This window comes from Natrix helvetica (genome assembly GCF_964273705.1).
Source record: "Natrix helvetica genome assembly, chromosome: 3".
In the NCBI taxonomy this organism is placed as follows: domain Eukaryota; kingdom Metazoa; phylum Chordata; class Lepidosauria; order Squamata; family Natricidae; genus Natrix; species Natrix helvetica.
The window spans coordinates 152,707,874-152,728,091 of NC_138549.1; the positions used below are offsets into that span (position 1 = coordinate 152,707,874).

Sequence of the window (20,218 nt, forward strand, 5' to 3'; positions counted from 1 at the left end):
CAGCGTTTTAAAATGCTCCGGAGCGCCCGCACCAGAGAACAAGGTGAGACCTGGAGAGGCTCAGAAAGAGCTGCGGGAGGCAGGGGGAGAGAGAGAGCCTCCAGCAGCAGCAGAAGCCACACGGCAGCCTGCAAAGGCACAAGCTGCTTCCACGTGCTCCAGCAAAGAGGAGCTTTTTGAATTTGGAGCAGGGAGCCATTTTGAAACCACGTGGTCCAAGATGGCGGCTCCCAGCAATTCAGAAGAGGCCGGCAGGAGCCAAGCACTCACCTCCAGAGGCACTGAGGAAAAAGGTTAGAAACCATCTCGGAGGCATCAGCCAAGGGCGGGGGAGGCAAGGCAAAGGCCAAAAAGGAAGCATATCTCCACCAAGGGGGCTAAAGAGGCAGGCTGTGGATCTAAACCCCCCAAGCCTAGCTCCAAGTATGAAAGGCAGAGGCACCAAGGCTTGGAGCGCATCGGCCACAAGGCCAGCAGCAGGAGGACCAACCCCCCTGGCCTGGAACCTGAGGAAAGATTACCAGGTTTCTCTTCACCTGGCAGGGCTGCAGAAGGGGATCCCTCCCTCCAAGTGAGGATTCCCTTTGCCACCTCGGGCTTTGTCATCTGTGTTCCGGTAACCTTGCTATCATGATTTATGCAAGGCCTATTCAATCCTTTTCTGAGTGCCTGGCTAGCCGGAGAAGCCCAGACACAGCAACGAGGCTCAGATCGCTGCTGAGGCTTTCTCTTTAAAGAAGGTCTTCCCTTTAAGGAAAAACTTTCCCTTTAAGGAAGAGAAAGGAAAGCAGCTGGAGGAGAGGGTGGCAAGGCTCTCTGCGAGCTGCTGTTAACAGCAGGAGGCCACAGGAGAGAGCGTGGCAGCTCTTAGTAGCATAAGCCGCTTTTTCAAAGCCCTGACCGGCAGGGCTGTTGTATTTGCCACGCAGTGCCATTTGAAAAAGAAGGGGCCACGTGGCCCAAGATGGCGGCGGCCTGCAGCTCAGAGGACACGGGCAGGAATCAAGTCCTTGCTTCTAAAACCGGCAGCCCACTGGAAGGGCAGAAGAGCTTCCAATCAGGTTAGAGATTACCCCTGAAGGTCCATCCAAGGATGGGAGCGGCAAGGCAAAGAGCAAAATAAAGCACATCTCCAGGGCGGCTGAAGAGGCAAGCTCCGGCTCCAAGCCTCCCAAACCTGCCTCTAAATATGAAAGGCAGAGGCATAAAGCCCTAGGGCGCATCTGCAAAAAGGCTCCTCCTGGTCTGGAGCCTGATGCGATCACAGAGGATCCCTCCCAGCAAGTGAGGATTCCCATTGATACCTCAGGCGTCTGGGGCTCTATCCAGGGATGGCAGTCCCTACAGGGCATTCTTCTCAAGCCTCCCTTCTACCTTTGCAGGCATGGTGGTGGGGCAACCACCCAAAGCAGAACAGTGTAAAGAAGAGGTTATTTTGAGCTCCCCTCAAGTAAAAGGGACATTGAAGTTGAATCCCAAACTCTGTTTGCAGTCTAACTGAAATCAGCTGCCGGGATTTACCTGGAGCAAAGAGGAACGTTTCAGTGAGAAAGGCTGATTATCTCTCCTGAGATGATGAACTCTGTTATGATTAAGAAAATATGTTAAAAGGGGCCAAGAGTTGCATGAGAAATGCAGTGTTTACCACCTAGCTGATTCAATCTGCTCTGAAAAGCCTGTTTTTGTTCTTCTCTGATACACTGAGAAAGCAGATCCTGCAAAGTTAGAAAAGCAACTTTCCTCTCTCTCCTTGTTTGAAAGCAAGATCAACCTTGTTTCCATTTTATTGAGCTCCAGGGGAAGGGATCCAGGAATCGCATGTAAAGCAACCCCACCCCTTCCCAACCTATGTAATCTGATCTATTGTTAAGGCCAAACATATGTGGCCTAACAAAGAAAGAGAAATCTGATGCAGATTCCAAGCCTTACTCTTTAAGTGGTTGTAAAAGCCTCATAGAAAGATCTCCATGGAAACGAAACTTGAATGACAAAAGTCAGCTAGCCCAGACCCGACCTCCCAAATCCTTTGAACTTTAATGATAAGTTGTCCTGACAACGAGATGCCCCAACCATCCCAACATCAGCTTACCTTGTATGTGCAAAGACTTCGGGCAACCAAAGGCAGCTATAGTTCAGCTGAAGAGATTGTTATGCTCTTCTGGATTGGTTACTATTGTTTATGAATTATTTGGGAAGGGCTCAACTCCTATAGAAGGTACCAAACTAGCCAGGTCCAAGACGGGTTCCGAGTTCGGGTAAAGACCCTTAGGAATTCCAAAATTGGAGAGTCAGCTTGACAAATGTAACCAGCAGAATAGCCTTGGCAACTAGAGCCGAGGTGGCACAGGGGTTAGAGTGCAGTACTGCAGGCTAGTTCAACTGGCTGCTAGCTGCAGTTTGGCAGTTCAAATCTCACTGGCTCAGGAGTGAATCAGCCTTCCATCCTTTAACAGCAAGGAAGGCGCCATTACCAATCACTCCAAACAGTAGGCACAAGCAGCGCCCACTAGTGGCTCCTCTACAAACTGCAATCTAGTATTTCAGGCCAAAACTTGCAACGCCTAGTGGCCAACAAGTGATGTGCGCCTGCATCTACAAAGCATTGCATCGTACCCTAGTGGCCAACTCGTGAACTGCGCCTGCATCTCCAAAGCTCTGCAACACACTAGTGGCTGACCAATGAACTGCGTCTGCGTCTACAAGTTTTGCAATGCACTCTAGTTGCTGACACGTGAACTGCGCCTGCATCTACAAAGTCTTGCAACACACTCTAGTGGCCGACAAGTGAATTGAACTCAAAAGAATTCATAATACATTCAAGAAATTTTCTGAGCTAACCCTAGTCATAGAATCATAGCACCCTTCTAGCCATGGCAAAAGGCTCAGACAGGCTGGTCCCCATGCCTGAACCCATCACAAACTCAGAATTGGATGTCCAACTATTAGAAAACGCAGAAGCACCTCAGATAGCCTATGACCCTAGACAGCATTCGCTGAGGGCAGAACATATAGCAGGGGTGGACAACATCAGAGCCAACTGGCTCAGCCGGATCGAGGTGGACAATTCGGAGTGGAAGCTGCAGCCAGCAATCTTCGAGGAGTTGGCAGAACTCTTCGGACACCCAAAGGTCGACCTATTCGCCACCCCTCTCAATGCCCAGCTCCCTTTATTCCAGGTACCGGACACGGGGGGGCAGAGGGGGTAGATGCTCTCCACGGCCTTTCGCCCCGGGGGCTCCTCTATGCCTATCCACCCTTACTCCTGGGGCGAAGCTGGAGACCCCCTGCAGCCGCCGCCGATTCAGGGGGTCCCAACAAGCCGCCCTAAGGCAGGGGGCCCCTCCAAGGCTCCCTGTGCTCCCTCTAAGCTTAAGGGGAGCCCACCGAGAAGACAAGCAGCGGACACGAACGTCCGTCGCCTTCGGTGGCCAGAAGCCATCTCTCAAGGGTGGGCTTTTTCAACATGGTGCATCTCTAGGGGCCACAATCCGGTCCGGGCCACTGTTGCACAAGTTCTGGACTGCCTTCAGGCGGGGCTGGAGAGAGGGTTGGCTCCCAACACGATTAGGAGACAGGCCTCGGCCATTTCATCAGTACTCCTGTGCGGTAGATCTCAGACACTTACTCACCATTCGATGGTCAGGCGGTTCCTCAAGGGGGCCTCCAATCTTAAACCGCCCACAGTGCACAAGTACCCTTCCTGGGACTTACACAAGGTGTTGGACGCTCTGACAGGCCCTCCATTCGAACCATTACATACTGTCTCTCTGAAGTTCCTGATACTTAAGGTGGTCGTTTTGGGGGCCATCACCTCCGCCAGGAGGATATCCAAACTGCAAGCTCTGTCTACCAGGGAAGATCTCTATGTGTTCCACCGGGACAGGGTAGTGCTAAAGTTGGACCCCTCCTTCATACCCAAGGTGTGCTCTTGCATCCATCGCTCGCAGGAATTGATATTGCCCAATTTCTGCCTGGACCCTTTTCACCTGTTAGAGAGGAAGTGGCACAACCTAGTCGTAAGGAGGGCTCTGAGGATTTACCTCAGAAGAACCAGGCCGAACAGGAAGTCAGAAGCCCTATTTGTTTCCTTCCAGCCGGGGTCCCTGGGGAACAAGGTGACTTCCACGATAGGCAGGTGGTTAAGAACCTGTATTGCTTCTGCATATCAGGCATGGGGTCTGCAAACACCGAGCTCTATCACAGCGCATTCTACACAAAGCGCGGCCACTTCAGCGGCCTGGGCCATACAGCCTCACTATCTGAGATCTGTAGGGCAGCCATGGGGTCTCCCCCGTCACCATTCGTGAGGAATTACAAGTTGGACTCCTTTGTTTCTGTGGAAACCTCATTCGGACATAGGGTGTTGCAGGCTGTTCACAGGGCGGGGGACATGCCTCACCAGGCATAAGTTTGGGCATATACTCAAATGTGTAACCCACCCTAGGGACGTGTAGGCTTTGGTACGTCCCATCCTGGATACTCCTCCCCTCACTGTGGAGAAAGGGTGTTGGTACTTACCTGATACGCCTCTTCTCATAGTGGGGGAGGAGTATCCAGCCCCTCCCTGTTATGGGTATGTTGCGAAATTGTTATATTTGTTGAACTGTTCTGTTGAAGTAATAAAGATTTGAAACTAAAATAAATGGATGACACAGCGAGTTGGATAGAGTTCTTCGCCAATAACTCAGTGGAGCCTGGTGACCAAGGCGTGGCTAAAAGAGCTTATCTGACTCAGTCCAATCAAGAAAGGTCAAGGTCAAGCTATCCTGGATATTCCTCCCCCACTATGAGAAGAGGCGTATCAGGTAAGTACCAACGCCCTATTTGCATGTACATATATACACATCAAATGTTATTCTGAAAAGAAATAGGAACTTTTTGATACCTGTGAATTAATTGGATGTAAGGCTACAAGATGAAACAGTTGAGATTAAGGATAAGTAACGTCCAGATAATTCAATAGAAGACTTAAATATTTATCATTGATTCCAAATCAGAATGTGTGTAAAGCTCAATGGAGGAGTTAAAAGTTAGTGGGGGCAGCAGGGGTATAGGGTGGCAGAGTGCAAGTCAGGAAAAAGCAGAGGGGGGGGGCAGCGGCATTGCAATGGTCATACTTTCAAAAACCTGTTGTAACTAACATTTTGTTCAGCACTGTCATAACTGGTCACTAAACAAATGGGCAGTCATCAAACCAAGGACACTTTCAAACAGAGGGTTTGAATATGGTGCTTAGGTTGACATAGAGACACTTCTAACATCAATCCTTTAAAATGGCTGGACCTAGAATAAAAGGCTTTCCAACTGGACAAATACTCAACAATATTCCTGACACAAGGCCAAAAAACCGCCTCAACCAAAGAGATTTGAGCTGCTGAATTCTATCGTAAACCACAGGTAATTTGATTAAATACATTAAAGTATCACACATACTGTATTTGATTGCCAGCTACTGTATTTTTTGGCGTATAAGATGCACCTTTTTTCCTCAAAAAAGAGGCTGAAAATCTGGGTGCGTCTTGTACATCGAATACAGCATTTTTTGCCTCCTGAAGCCCCACCCCTTCACAAAAATGGCCCTGTGTACCCTTATGGAGACTTTCAGAGAGGCCCTGGGGGCTGGGGATGGCAGAAATGAGCAAACAATGGGCCATTTTCTGCCCTCCCAGCCCCCAGCGATACTCTATAAGCCTCCATAAGGCTATGCATGCAATTGGATTCTTCTTCCGGTGTTGAGAGCGACGGACGTGTTTCGTCCGCCCTGCGCTCTCTTGGTGGGCTCCCCTCGGCTGGGGGGGCCACAGGGTGCCTTGAAGGGGCATCCTGCCTTATGGGCTGCTCGCTGGGGGTCCCCTGGATCCCGGCATTGCCCCAGGAGCCGAGAAGCGAAAGGGGGTGCACGACGGAGAGTTCACGCTCCTGCGCGCTTTCGTGTCGAGGCAGCTGGATGATCTTGACAATTTGAAGGCTACAGCTGCAATGCGGTGAGATGGGAACCCTCCCCGATTCTCCCTTTGATATTTAAATGAAAGATTGTCAGCTTTCTAAAAGACTTTCAATCCCCTCCTGGGAAGTGTGATTGGAGGGAGGGGGATTCCCCCCCCCCTCGGAAAAGCGGCTTTGGACTTATCTCCTCTCTCGGAGGAGAGAGAGAGAGTTTTAAAAGGAATCACACTCGTTATAAGCAAGCAAATGAATGTTTTATTGCAATTGTGAAAGAAAAGTGAATGAAGGCTATGCATGCAATTGTTTTGACAAAAAACGGGCCCATTTTTGCAAAAAAAAATGTGCCATTTTTTGCTTGTTTCCCTTCCACCCCTCCAGGAGCACACTGCAAGCCCCCCCTTAGGCTACTCATGCCATTTATTTGAAAAAAAAACGGGCCCGTTTTTGCAAAAAACGGCGCCGCTTTGGGGAGGTTTGCAGAGTGCAAAAACTTTTTTTCCCCTTTCGGAAAGCTCTTTAGTTAGAGTGATTGATGGGAATTACATTGATCAAGTGCTGTGCCAGCAGAAACAAGTCTTAGGTGCTGCAGGTTGTCAGCAATTTCCTTCTCCATCACATGGATAAATACACCTGGAAACACCTACCTACCTACCTACTCTCTCTCTCTCTCCCTACCTACTGTATTTCTCTCTCTCTCCCTACCTACCTACTGTATTTCTCTCTCTTTCTCTCTCTCTATCCCTCTATCTACCTACCTACTCTTTCTCTCTCCTTACCTACCTACTCTCCTTTTCTATCCCTCTGTCTACCTACATACTTTTTTTAAATTTGCATCTTCAAAACCTTGATGCGTCTTATACTCCGAAAAATACAATATATAACTCAGCCAAGGGACCTCATTTAGAGCCACTAATCAATAGGATAACTTATTCAGACCCCATCAACAGGCTGCCTTACTTCTTTCAAGATACACATGGATAGGCAGTCAAAAAGACTGCCAGGTTTATAGCTAAAGTCATTCATCAGAGAACTTCTTACTTAGATCATTTTGAAGTTACCATACTTTTTGGAGTATACGGCACATTTTTTCCTCCCTAAAAGAGGGTGGAAATGTTGGTGCATTTTATACACCGAATACAGCCATTTTTGGCCTCCGGAAACACCGCTCCCGCATGTCCCGTTTTTGCCAAAACAGCTGGTTTTTTGTCAAAGGTGCTGCTGGGGAGGGCAAAAACACAATGTGGGGTGGGTGGGTGTTTGGAGGTGAAAGACTCACTCGTTTTTTTTACAAAAATGGCATTTTTGCCCTCCCTTGGGAGCATACTGCAGGCCTCCCAAGTCTTCTGGGGACCCCGTTTTTGGCTTCCCAATCCCCACAGGAGTGCCGTTTTTGCTCTCTCCAGCCCCAAGAAGTAATCTGCAGGCCTCCCAAACCCTCTTTGCATGCTGGTTTTGCAAAAAACAGGACACACAGAAGGTTTGGGAGGCCTATAGAATGCTCCTGGTGGCCGGGAAGGGCAAAAACTTTTTTTCTTGTTGACCTCTTCAAAATCTTGGCGTGTCTTATACTCAGGTGCGTTTTGTAGTCCGAAAAATACATTAATTGTCAAGGTTATCTTATTTGAATATTTTACTGAACAGCTTTATGTATCCTAATATGTTGTATGTGTTTCTTGATTACTTTGTATTTATTTTATAGTGGATTTTATTATATCAATACTGTATTGTGATTCAGTATTGCTTAATTAATAAACAAGGGACAAAATGCAACAATTTGTGTTATTAGTCTTGATAATTATACTTTTCAAAGTTTTCAAAATCTGTGTGTCTCAGATACGTTAGTAGTCAAAAGGGTCATCTCCAGTCTTGCTCAGTTCTTAAATTGGCAGTTTTGTTAGTCTATAAAAGATTTCAACAATGCTGGGAGAAATTCTACAACAATGAAAATTAAATAGTTGCAACAGTAATAATAAATATAAATTTTAATAGCAACTTTAGAACAAGTGTACAGCATAGAACTAGGTAACTTTTTTTCCTCTGTTTTAAATTTCAGGTTACATCCAAATATGCCATCATGTTTATAACTGTACAATACAATGTTACATACAACATAGGTAAATATAAAATATAATTCATTCTATGATTTTCATTTTTAAAAATATTTTTCAATACAGTCTTCTACATATTTACTCAGATACTCTCTTAGATGGATTACTCACCTCCAAGTGTATAAATGTGCATGTGTAGGTGTGCCAGGTTATTGGTAGGGTTAAATGATTTTGTCTAAATGCTACTGTATAGCCTGATTCTCTGCATTATTATTATAAAATGTGTTGTGCTGTTTTTCTCCAAATAATTAAATACATTATAAAAACATATTAAAGAATATACAACATGATCTTGTAGATTTTAAAGCAGAATTTATTGCAGAGATATAAGTAACACTGTTGAAAATTTGCATGTTCTCCTGATGTATAATAAGATTCTAAATATAGCCTGTACTGTTATTAATAATAAGATATTGTGGATTTCAGATGATGGATCTGACCCAGTTCATTTCTATGAGTATGGTCCAAAGGACATGGCCACCATCTTCTTCTACATGCTTATAGCCATTATTCTGCATGCAGTGATTCAGGAATATATACTAGATGTAAGTTTACAATTATTAGATAAATGTGAATATGTGAAATCATTTCAGTTCCAAGTTCTTCAAGATACGTTTATTAAATATTATGCTCTACTATTGGAATGAAACATACAAGATGCCTTTTGGTATAGTAGTTACAGTATTGGACTGAAAATTGAGATATCATAAGAGCTAGTCCTCTCTTTGGCATGAAAGTTGGCTGAATAACTTTGGACAAATCCCTTACCTTCAGTTCAACTCTGGACATATAGAAGCTTGAGCATTATGTAACAGTGCCTTGAATTATGTAAAATAAAGGTAGGAAATAAATTTCATAATTTATATTTATAAAAGTTTAATAATATCTAATGAACATATCCCAGATTATCAACCATTTATCTACATTACAAAAGAATATTTCTTTAGAATGAACAGTTTACCTGCAGATTATAAATTAATTGCCCTGGATTGTGTTTTTTTCCCCCTAAAAGTAAATGGGCTAGTATGAATTTTGAAAGCATGTTATGCACATTTTCACAAAGTGGCATTCAAAATTTACCAGAAGGCAAAAAAGTAAAGATGTTGCCCTTTATATTTACCTATCAAAAATATTGCCTGCCATTATCACTTCAGCTTTTGCTTTTTGGAACAGATAGTATTAATGGCAGGCATTTCTCTGAAAATGGGCATGTGGGCAAGATGGGCAGCTTTTAATGTATTGAATCCCTAATCAAATTTTACTGGTTTATAGAATAATATGATTTCTGTGACAACTTCATTAAAAAATTATAAACCACACTATGAATTCATTGTGAAATGAATACAAATTATATCCATCAATGAATGGATTCCTTATTTCTTCAGTAAGTCAAAATTCAAGTTTAACTTGGCAGTCTGCTGATAAATGTAATTTCATTATTTCCCTATTAAATATTATTTTAAAATCTTAAACTCTGCTTTGTTTCTTTTTTCTTTTTTGTTGCTGTTTTTATTTTAAGTATAAAAAGGTGTGAGTCCTATACATTAAAAGTTTTAAAATTGTATTTGTTATTTTTAATCATTGTTATTAAAACATGGCATGGCTGAAAAACAGCCATTATTCAATTATGAAAAATAAAACCTCAAGCAATGAGTTTAATATAAAAATCTGGACATGATTCATATCTCTTTACCCTAGGATAAAATTACAGTGCTTGTTCTGTGACCCTGCATTGCAGTATGCAATCAGGAACTTAATCATAAATAAACCACTGAAAGATTCCTTAGAAACTTCACTTTCTGTCTTGTCTTCCTATCCTCTACTCTAGAACAAAGGCAACAGTTGCCTTATATTTGTTTTGTATTGGTCAGTAGATTTGGTTTAGAGATATATATCTCAATTTATGATATGTAGAGATACAGTAATTGTGCATTCCAAACTTGTACTACCATTTCCTCCCCTTCCTTTGTCATATCCCAGATGAAAATGTTCGGGAGTAGAAAATATGCTTATATGAACACACACAAACTAAGACTAAAACTGATTTCAGATTGTGCTTCAGAGACTAGTATGTTCCAGTATGTAAAATGTGATCCACTAAGAAAGATGATGTGAAAGCATAGTATAGAGAAGTGACGTGCAGTCAGGGGAGGCAGAGCCTCACCGCTCTCATCATGAAAATATAAAAACAATTACTCCAGGAAGCCGTGAAAGTGGCTGGGAGAGGCGCGCGGCTTGCTTTAGCCTCCCTGGACATCTCAGCAGCAACCCCAAGTGTGCCGATCTCGCCATTTTTTACATCGGGCGAGCCCAGGATCCTTGCAAGGGGAATGGGACGTGTGCAGGAGGCTCCTCAGCTCCAGCCTCAATCAGCGCAGCCGCGGTCCCCTTCATCTTGCCTCAGGAAGGAGGGGAATGGGACCACGTGTGCAGGGGAAGGGGATCGCGGCTCTGCTAATCTGAGGCTGTGCGCTGAGGAGCCGCCTGCACATGTGGTCCCATTCCCCTTGCAAGGATCCCGGGCTCGCCCGATGCAAAAAATGCCTAGGTACCGTGTTTCCCCGAAAATACAACCTGTCCCGCGCTCACTGACATAGCGTTATCCCGAAAGCGCCAAGTTACAGGAGCTGGGGGTGGGGGGACCGCTCACGTTGCTTGCCGCCTTTGGTATACCGCTAGGTTGGGGAATGCCGTTCTGTCCGGCCAGAGGGGAGAGTTGACGGGCGGCTGCTCTCTTGTGAACTGGCTCCCGAAGAGCCAGGCACAGCAGCAGCCGCCCGGCAAATCCCCTCTCCAGCCAGGAAAAGCGCCATTCACTGACCTCAGCAGCCGCCCAGCAAATCCCCTCTCCAGCCGGGAAAAGCGCCATTCACTGACCTAGGGGGTACCAAGCCCTTGCGCAGCTCTCCCAGGCCACCGCTGCTGGCTCCTGCTGCCCGCCGCTGGCTGTTGCTGCCCGCCGCCGCCCCGCTCCGCGCATAACTTCCAAACTCCAAAACTTCCAGCATCCTCAGCGCACAGCCTCAGATTAGCAGAGCCATTCACTGACCTAGGGGGTACCAAGCCCTTGCGCAGCTCTCCCAGGCCACCGCTGCTGGCTCCTGCTGCCCGCTGCTGGCTCCTGCTGCCCGCCGCTGGCTGCTGCTGCCCGCCGCCGCTCCGCTCCGCGCATAACTTCCAAACTCCAAAACTTCCAGTATCCTCAGCGCACAGCCTCAGATTAGCAGAGCCATTCACTGACCTAGGGGGTACCAAGCCCTTGCGCAGCTCTCCTAGGCCACCGCTGCTGGCTCCTGCTGCCCACCGCTGGCTGCTGCTGCCCGACGCCGCCCCGCTCCGCTCCGCGCATAACTTCCAAACTCCAAAACTTCCAGCATCCTCAGCGCACAGCCTCATTAGCAGAGCCATTCACTGACCTAGGGGGTACCAAGCCCTTGCGCAGCTCTCCCAGGCTACCGCCGCTGGCTGCTGCTGCCCACCGCCGCCCCGCTCCGCTCCGCGCATAACTTCCAAACTCCAAAACTTCCAGCATCGGCCGCTCTAGGAGTGCTCTCTATGGTGGGCCGGCTGCTGGAAGACTCTGTCCGGAAAACTCTCTGTCCGGCAGCCGGCCCACCATAGAGAGCACTCCTAGAGCGGCCGATGCTGGAAGTTTTGGAGTTTGGAAGTTATGCGCGGAGCGGGGCGGCGGCGGGCAGCAGCAGCCAGCGGCGGGCAGCAGGAGCCAGCAGCGGTGGCCTGGGAGAGCTGCGCAAGGGCTTGGTACCCCCTAGGTCAGTGAATGGTGCTTTTCCCGGCTGGAGAGGGGATTTGCCGGGCGGCTGCTGAGGTCAGTGAATGGCGCTTTTCCCGGCTGGAGAGGGGATTTGCCGGGCGGCTGCTGAGGTCAGTGAATGGCGCTTTTCCCAGCTGGAGAGGGGATTTGCTGGGCGGCTGCTGCTGTGCCCAGCTCTTCGGGAGCCAGTTCACAAAAGAGCAGCCGCCCGTCAACTCTCCCCTCTGGCCGGACAGAACGCCACTCCCCAACCTAGCGGTATACCAAAGGCGGCAAGCAACGTGAGCGGTCCCCCCACCCCCGGCTCCTTTAACTTGGCGCTTTCAGGATAACGCTAGGTCAGTGAGCGCGGGACAGGTTGTATTTTCGGGGAAACACGGTACCTAGGCATTTTTTGCATTGGGCGAGCCCGGGATCCTTGCAAGGGGAATGGGACCACGTGTGCAGGCGGCTCCTCAGCGCACAGCCTCAGATTAGCAGAGCCGCGATCCCCTTCCCCTGCACACATGGTCCCATTCCCCTCCTTCCTGAGGCAAGATGAAGGGGACCGCGGCTGCGCTGATTGAGGCTGGAGCTGAAGAAACTTCTTTGTTTGGGCTGCGCCCGTGCGATCGGAGCAACCACGTGGTTTGATGACGTCACCAGCCTCACCAGTCATAAACGTCACCGCACGTCACTGGTATAGAGATACAAAACCGATGTCTCAATTAAGATCCAAAAATGTTGATTTGCTTTGTACATAGAGCTGATCCATCAACTATTAGAATATGTCGGTGACACTTTAATCTTCACTTACCTAATACGAAAAATGAAGGGAAAAGTCCAACTTAGCATTTTGTAGTATTGGAATATAAATGTTGAACTAGAGATAATCTAGCATTCTTGGCGAGGCTAACATATTCACTAGAAAAAAATTGAACCTGATTAAATTAATACTTCTGGTGTTTGTTATATTTTCCCTAGAAAATTAATAGACGTCTCCATTTGTCAAAAACAAAACATAGCAAATTCAATGAATCAGGACAACTAGCCTTTTTCTACTTGTTTTCGTTTGTGTGGGGAGCAAGTATTTTGTCTGCAGTAAGTAAGTCATCTTTTTGAAAATTAATTTAAATGAACATTTGCCTAAAATATATCAACTCCTTTAACCGTATATTTTTCTCTTTAGGAAGAATTTACAACAAATCCAACTTTGTTATGGAAGGATTACCCTCATTCTCATATGTTGTAAGCTTTTTTATTTTGTTCTTTTATTTGTACTAAGCATTTTGCTTCCTTGTTCAAATTTCCCAGGCATCTGAGCATTAGAGACGAACATGGACAGATCTATGAACCAATTGTTAAGAAACTATTTTTAAAACATTTATATTAGGATATGAATGTTTTTAGACAGTGAATTCTACAAAGTGTTAATTAGTACTATTTCTTCCTTACATTGCTATTTAATCTTGCCTTTTCATTGTCCTCTTCCTCAAACATATTGTTTTCAGTTTAGACAACTTTTCAAAAGGGTAAGGTTTAAGGTTCCAATAATTTAAATTATTTTAGTTTCACTTTCTTTAACATGAATCTTAAAACATTTAAGATTATCTGAATATAGGTTCATGATAGTTTTATAAAATAATGTAATATGTATTGATTTAAAATTTGATTAAATTATTAATCATACTTGACTTGAAAATGTATTTAATTTTCAGTCAGCCTTCCTTTAAACCAAGATCTTCATTGATAATATCCAGCTTTTGCCCCTTTGGCATGTATATTTATTTATTAAAATTATGTGTAAGTTTCAACTACAGGCAACTATTTTGGCCTACTTAACAAAATGGGTTCATGACTTCTAACTCTCATGATTTAGAGAATTCTCCTAATTATTGAATGTTATGTATACGTCTTTTATATATATACTTTTCTTTTTAGTTTTCAGGTTAAATTCTTCTATATTTGCCAAATTGCCTATTGGTTCCATTCACTTCCAGAACTGTATTTCCAAAAGATAAGAAAGGTATAAATTGTAACTTTAATTCAGGCATTATATTTCTTTTATTTACTTTCATTTATAATAATATAGCGATGGCGAACCTTTTTTGGCTCCCGTGCCATAAGTGGGGGGAGCGCAGGGGGGTCGTGTGCGGGCATGCCACACCCATAATGCAATGCACGAGCATGTGCGCACTACAGGCGCAACCCCCCATTTCTTGCATCCTCCCCAGGCTTCAGAGGCTTTATAGGAGCCTGGGGAGGGTGAAAAAAGGCTCCCCCCCCCCCGGAGGCTTCAGGGACCTTCAGGAGGCTTCCCTAAAGCCTCCGGAGGGCAAAAAAAGACCCTACGAGCAAACCGGGAATGACTTCCGGTTTGCTCGGAGGGTCATTTTGAGCACTCCGGAGGCTTCAGGGACCTTCAGGAGGCTTCCCTGAAGCCTAAGGAGCACTTAAAACGATCCTCCGAGCAAACCAGAAGTCCCTTCCCAAACTTCCGATTTGCCCATAGGGCCAGTTTTTTGCGCTCCAGAGGCTTCAAGGAAGCTGATGAAGCCTCCGGAGGGCCTCCGGGGGAGGCTTTTTTCACCCTCCCCAAGCTCCTATAAAGCCTCTGCAGCCTGGGGAGGACTAAAAATGGCTTTAAAAAAGACTGAACTCAGCTGGCCAACGCCTCGCGTCCCTGACAAATGGTTCCGCGTGCCACCTGTGGCACGCGTGCCATAGGTTCGCCATCCTGGATATAGGATGATATTCTAAATAAGGAGAAGAAAAAATAATGGAGAGAAAAGTACTTCCCTCAACTTGGTAAGAGATTCATACTATACAAGAATATATTGTTGGGTAGGGGAGGTAATGCAATAGGTTATTTTGGCTTTCAATTTATTTATGTCCTTGTTAATATTGCTTTTGAAAAACATAAATTATTACAATGCAAACCATAGAGAAAAGGAAAACTAACACAATTCATAGTAAAATCTTTGCTTTTATTTTGTAACATGTTTGTCTTTTCCATTTCATATTTCTAGGAAGATATTCCAAGACAGTTGCACTATATTTGTCTTTATACTGTCCATATATCTGGTGCCTATATCTTGAAGTAAGTATTTATTTATTATTTATCATGTTTCTAGACCTCCATTAAGGATTGTCTTTTATAGTGTCCAAAATACTGTTCAATATATTACCAGTAGTCTTCAACTTACAATTATAAGCTTAGTGACCATAAGTTTAGTGACTATTCAAAGTTACAATGGTGCTCAAAACAGTGACTGATAACTGTTCCTCACACTTACGACTGTCACAGCAACCCCACAATCATGTGATCAATATTTGGGCAATTGACAACCAAATTTGCTTAACAAAGTAAAAACAGATTTGCTTTTTTACAAAAAAAGTTGTAAAATTGGATGTGACTCACTTAACAACCAACTTACTTAGCACCAAAATTCTAGTTTCAATTGCGGTCATAACTTGAAAACTAGCTATTTGTCAATATTATATTCTATTAAGAAAAATCATTCAGTATTTTTGTGTCATGGTTAATCTGCTATCAGATTTGATCATGGTTTCCATAGAATGCTCATCCTGATAGCACATCTAATCCTCTGTCTGATATGTAAGATACACTGAACCTAATTCATTGTTGTTGAACTTTGTTAATGAATGAATAATATTCAGAATGAAATATTTATTTTTACTGTTTCAGCCTTCAGCGCTTGGGTCTAATTCTGCTGGTACCTCATTATCTTGTAGAGCTCATTTTTCACGCTTCACGTCTTTTCTACTTCAGTGATGAGCATAAACAGAAAGGGTAATCTTGTTTTTAAAATTTTCCTGTTACTGTCAGATAATTAATTTAGTTTCCTTTTTTACAGTTTTCTTGGTTCTCTACTGTCTGTGAGTTATTATTTCTTTTACTATATTTGCAAAAATGAAAAAGATTTTAGAACCAGGTTACTTGAAAAACTTGTCTTGTTTAACATTGATCTTAAACGTCTTGCTTTTCGTATATCACCAAGAAAGATCATATCAGGCCTGCAGTCATATTTTCTTATGGATCTCAAGCCTGCCACACTTTGTATTATTCATTTTCTATTGTGGGGAAATGGGAGGGGGGATTTGTACGGAGTTAGATGATATGTAGCCATAACAAAATTCTTTCTAGAAAACCAAGGCCATCCTTTGTTTCTGCACCTGACCGGAACTGGATGGGTAGAAGCTGCCAGCATGACAGTGGAAGATTTGAATTATGTGATGGACTTGTGGGTGTAGGGGCAAGATCTTGAACTTTCAACTGGGTGGTAAAACCAGGAGGTCTTCAGATTCAGGTTTTCCCAGATGTGCCAACATGGCTCTCCTAATAAATTGGAACTTTGCACAATACTTTGCCTTGGACTCTGATTTACTTTTGGAAGCTATTTGGAACCCTGACACATGACTTAGAACAAATAACTAAAACTGATCTCTACTTATCATCCACACATCCTTTTCAATGGAATTTCTAGTTTTTTTCTCCAAACTTAGCTTTATGCCCTATTGAACAATTATGTATTAACTACTTAATCCTTTTTAATATTTCATTAATAAGCAGTTTTGCTAATGTAAGACATTTTCAGTGCGCATATTCCTATGCAAGTGGTTTTTTTAAGGGTTGTAGCTTCAAGTATAATATGCAATCCCAAAATTCAAAACAGAGAATAACAAAAATGAAGAGTTTTTCCTTTTCCGTTTGATTTTTTAAAAATGTGCTTAAAAAGCACTGCCTTCCTGAAAACTTCATACAAGCATACTGATTTTGCAGAAATTCTTTACAGATCTAGATTTCTCATTAGCTAAAAACATATTTGATTATTAAGAGTGCCTTTGTTCAACTAAAATTAAGATTTGAATCACTATTTAATTGTCTTATGCCTTTAAAGTGATTTTCTTTCTTCTTTGGTTTTTATTCTATGAGATAGTTACTGTTTTCAAAGTAATGTTTTCCATTATAATGCCTGATGTCATGGATATGTTCTTACAATGTCCAGCAAAAGTCTAAGGTTTTTTTTTATTGGTCACAGCCCATGATACAGCTGTGCTCATATTATTTAGTGACATAAAGCAACTGATAGTGAAATAATTTCATTTTTCTTTTCAGATTTACCCTTTGGGCACTTTTATTTCTAATGGCTCGTCTTTTGACCCTGACTTTGTCAGTTCTCACCTTTGGATTTGGTCTCACAAAAGCAGAAAATCCTGGCTTTTCTGTAGCAGAAGGAAACTTCAATATACTCACAATTAGGTATAAGTTTTTCTGGAATAGCTATTTTAGAATATTCTTTATGTCCACAGATCCAAAAATAGAAAATTGTGGCTAGGAAAAATAGTATCTCTGTATTCTTATTATTATTTAAACTACCATTTATTTTGGTAGATAACATGTAACCTAACTCAGAAACTTTTCTGCAATCTATCTTCATAATGTTGGTCATATTAAACAATCATAGGGCATTACTATATTCTTTGTAACATATGTAATATCAGCTCTTTGTCTGCCAAATAGCAAGCAAGGTACCACTGTAAAGTTCATAGCTAGCTTCTATTTTTTCCAATACATAACTTTTTTGAGGGCGGGAAGGATGCCTTCTAATCAGTTTTGATTACTGAGAACAGTCTAACTGCAATCTCTGTAGTTTTCTTGGCAACATTTTCAGAAGTGATTTGCCATTGCCTTCTTCCTAAGGCTGAGAGAGAGCGGCTGATTTTTAAAATCATCTAACTGGCTTTGTGCCTAAATCAGAATTAAAATTCAAAGCCTCCTTGGTTTCTAACCTGGTACCTTAATCCCTAGACCAAACTGGTTCTCAAATGCATTCAAATACATATATTCATATGCCAGCTGCTCAATAGAGTTTTATAAATAAAATGATCTAATTGTCAAAATGATTATTGGAAAAGAAATTTTCAGCTATTTGATACAGCGCATGCAGATTGGAACAATATTGATGCAAAATTCAGTTTTCAACTATCATATCTAATAGCCATGATCTTAAACATATATTATCTAGGAACGTCTACTATTTAAAGGCATATAGTATGTGCTAGCCTACTGAGAAGAAAGCATTTGGATTGTATGTGTAACTTTATTTTATTTTTTGAATGGTCCATCTTTAGAGAAGATCTCAAAAATCATCATAACCCTATTATTCTAACTCTGTAACTCTGTTTTATGTTAAACTAATTAGAATTAGCTGTCTGGCTGCAATTTGTTTGACTCAGGCTTGGATGATGTGGAAATTCATCAATTTCCAATTAAAGAAATGGAGAGAACATGCACAGAATCAAATTCCAAAGAAAAAAACAAATACAAAAATTAAGTCTACAAAAAAAGAGTCCTGCAGATGTAAGTATAGTCCTCACATTTATACCAGTATCAAAACCACAAATGTACATTATTAGAGTGACAGTTGCTAGTTAAATAACACCACTTGATTTTCTTGTTTAACATTGGATGGAGTCTTACGGCATAGAATGTTACTGTTATCTCTAAATGACCAAAAGTTGACAGGATTTTTATATAATTCAGAATTAAATATTTATTTACAGATAGTCGTTGTTTAACAACCACATTTGGGATTAAGAAGTCTGCTACTAAGTAATGTAATAGTAAGATATCATATGGCTGCAACAGGCTTATGACCTCACTTTCACCATGCTTGTCAAGCTTCTCATCTGCGGTCATTAAGCAAGACCTAAGTGTGACTTGCTATTTCTACTGCCTTCTCAATTGACTCTGCTAGTCACAAGATGATTGTAAAGCACACAAACGATACTCATGTGACCATGGAATGGTGCAACACTAATGAGCACCCAACAGCTTCAAATTGCCCAAATCTTGATTGTGTGACTGGTTATACTGCAGAAGTAGAAGGACCATTCACAAAGTTACTTTTTTAGTATAGTAGTAACTTTGAACAATTGCTAAACTAGGCAGTTGTTAAGTGAGGACTACCTGTACTAATTTTTAAGGCTCTGTGCAGCGTACAATGTTAAAAGTACTAAAATTATAAGCAAAAAAAAGCAGGCCAGAAGACAGGCACTAATTCTAAAACAATACTGTACATTGGACTGACAACACTGTCTAACTTAAGACTTGGGGAAAAGCCATATTTTAAGGGCTTTTTCAGACCGGTTTGAAACAGATCTCTGGGTGAATGTTCCTTCAGCGGGGAGACTACAATAGAAAGGCATGATTCCCATTTCCCATTTCATACCACTATTTATTGGATGGGATCTGAAGCATGGCAACTCTGCCCAATTATACAGGAAAGGCATAAAAAATAGCAATAGCGTTTAGACTTACATATCAACTCACAGTCCTTTATTGCCCCCACCAATCTGGGTCCTCATTTTACCAACCTCAAGAGGAGGGAAGGCTGAGTCAAACTTGAGCTGGTGAGAATCAAACTGCCGGTAGTCAGCAAAACTAGCCTGCAGTACTGCATTCTAACCACTGCGCCACCTCAATGGAATATGACATCTTTCTACAAATTTGTATGCAGATTTACTAATTATGTGCAGTTGCATACCGATTCAGAAAAAGCAACCCTTTCAGATTATTTAGGTACTCCTCATCCTGTTTCAGTTTCAGTTTATTAAATTTATAAACTGCCCCCTCTCCTCGAAGGGACTCGGAGCAGTGTACAGACAGAAATAAAATATACAATAGACAACAAAAATACAAAACCCCAGACAAAACAAATTGAACACACAGTCTGTACAATAGTCATGAACTAACTGATGATTAAAACCAATTAAAACCAATTAAAATACCCCAGAATTAAAAAATTTAAAATGCCGGCCAGGAAGGTCAGGATTAGATTATAAGTATGATTGCGATTGGGCCAGGCCAGCTAATTGGAACAGGTGGGTCTTGAGTTTCTTACGGAAGGAGCGGAGATCAGCAGTAATTCTAATATCGGGGGGGAGGTCGTTCCAGAGGGTTGGGCCCATCACAGAGAAGGCCCTACTCTTGGGCACCCCCACCGGCATTGCTTAGCGGATGGTACCCGGAGGAGTCCCTCTCTGTGGGAGCGAATTGGTCGCAGGGATGTGTGGGGTAGGATGCGATCCCGCAAATAACTAGGTCCTGAGCCATGGAGCGCTTTAAAGGTGATAATCAACACCTTGAAACGCACCCGAAAAGCCACAGGTAGCCAGTGCAGCTCGCGCAGGAGCGGTGTTATATGGGAGTACCTAGTACTCCCCATAATTGTCCGTGCGGCTGCATTCTGGACCAGCTGCAGCCTTCGGGTGCATCTCAAGGAGAGCCCCATAGAATAGAATAGAATATAGAATATTTATTTCTAAGCCGCGCCCTCTCCCGAAGGACTCGGGGCGGCGTACAATAAAACAAATAAAATACAAA

The 20,218-nt window shown here is 43.2% G+C and overlaps 1 protein-coding gene across 1 annotated transcript in view; it reads left to right on the forward strand.

The window, feature by feature from the left end:
* LOC309389924 (translocating chain-associated membrane protein 1-like 1) overlaps positions 1-20,218 on the forward strand; it is a 33,832-nt gene that overhangs the window by 10,181 nt on the left and 3,433 nt on the right. The window contains exons 2-10 of the mRNA XM_081948886.1: positions 8,000-8,060; positions 8,481-8,599; positions 12,793-12,909; positions 12,998-13,056; positions 13,750-13,834; positions 14,838-14,908; positions 15,518-15,622; positions 16,949-17,092; positions 18,036-18,193. Coding sequence (XP_081805012.1) covers positions 8,000-8,060; positions 8,481-8,599; positions 12,793-12,909; positions 12,998-13,056; positions 13,750-13,834; positions 14,838-14,908; positions 15,518-15,622; positions 16,949-17,092; positions 18,036-18,193 — 919 coding nt within the window. The remainder of the gene's footprint in view (positions 1-7,999; positions 8,061-8,480; positions 8,600-12,792; positions 12,910-12,997; positions 13,057-13,749; positions 13,835-14,837; positions 14,909-15,517; positions 15,623-16,948; positions 17,093-18,035; positions 18,194-20,218) is intronic.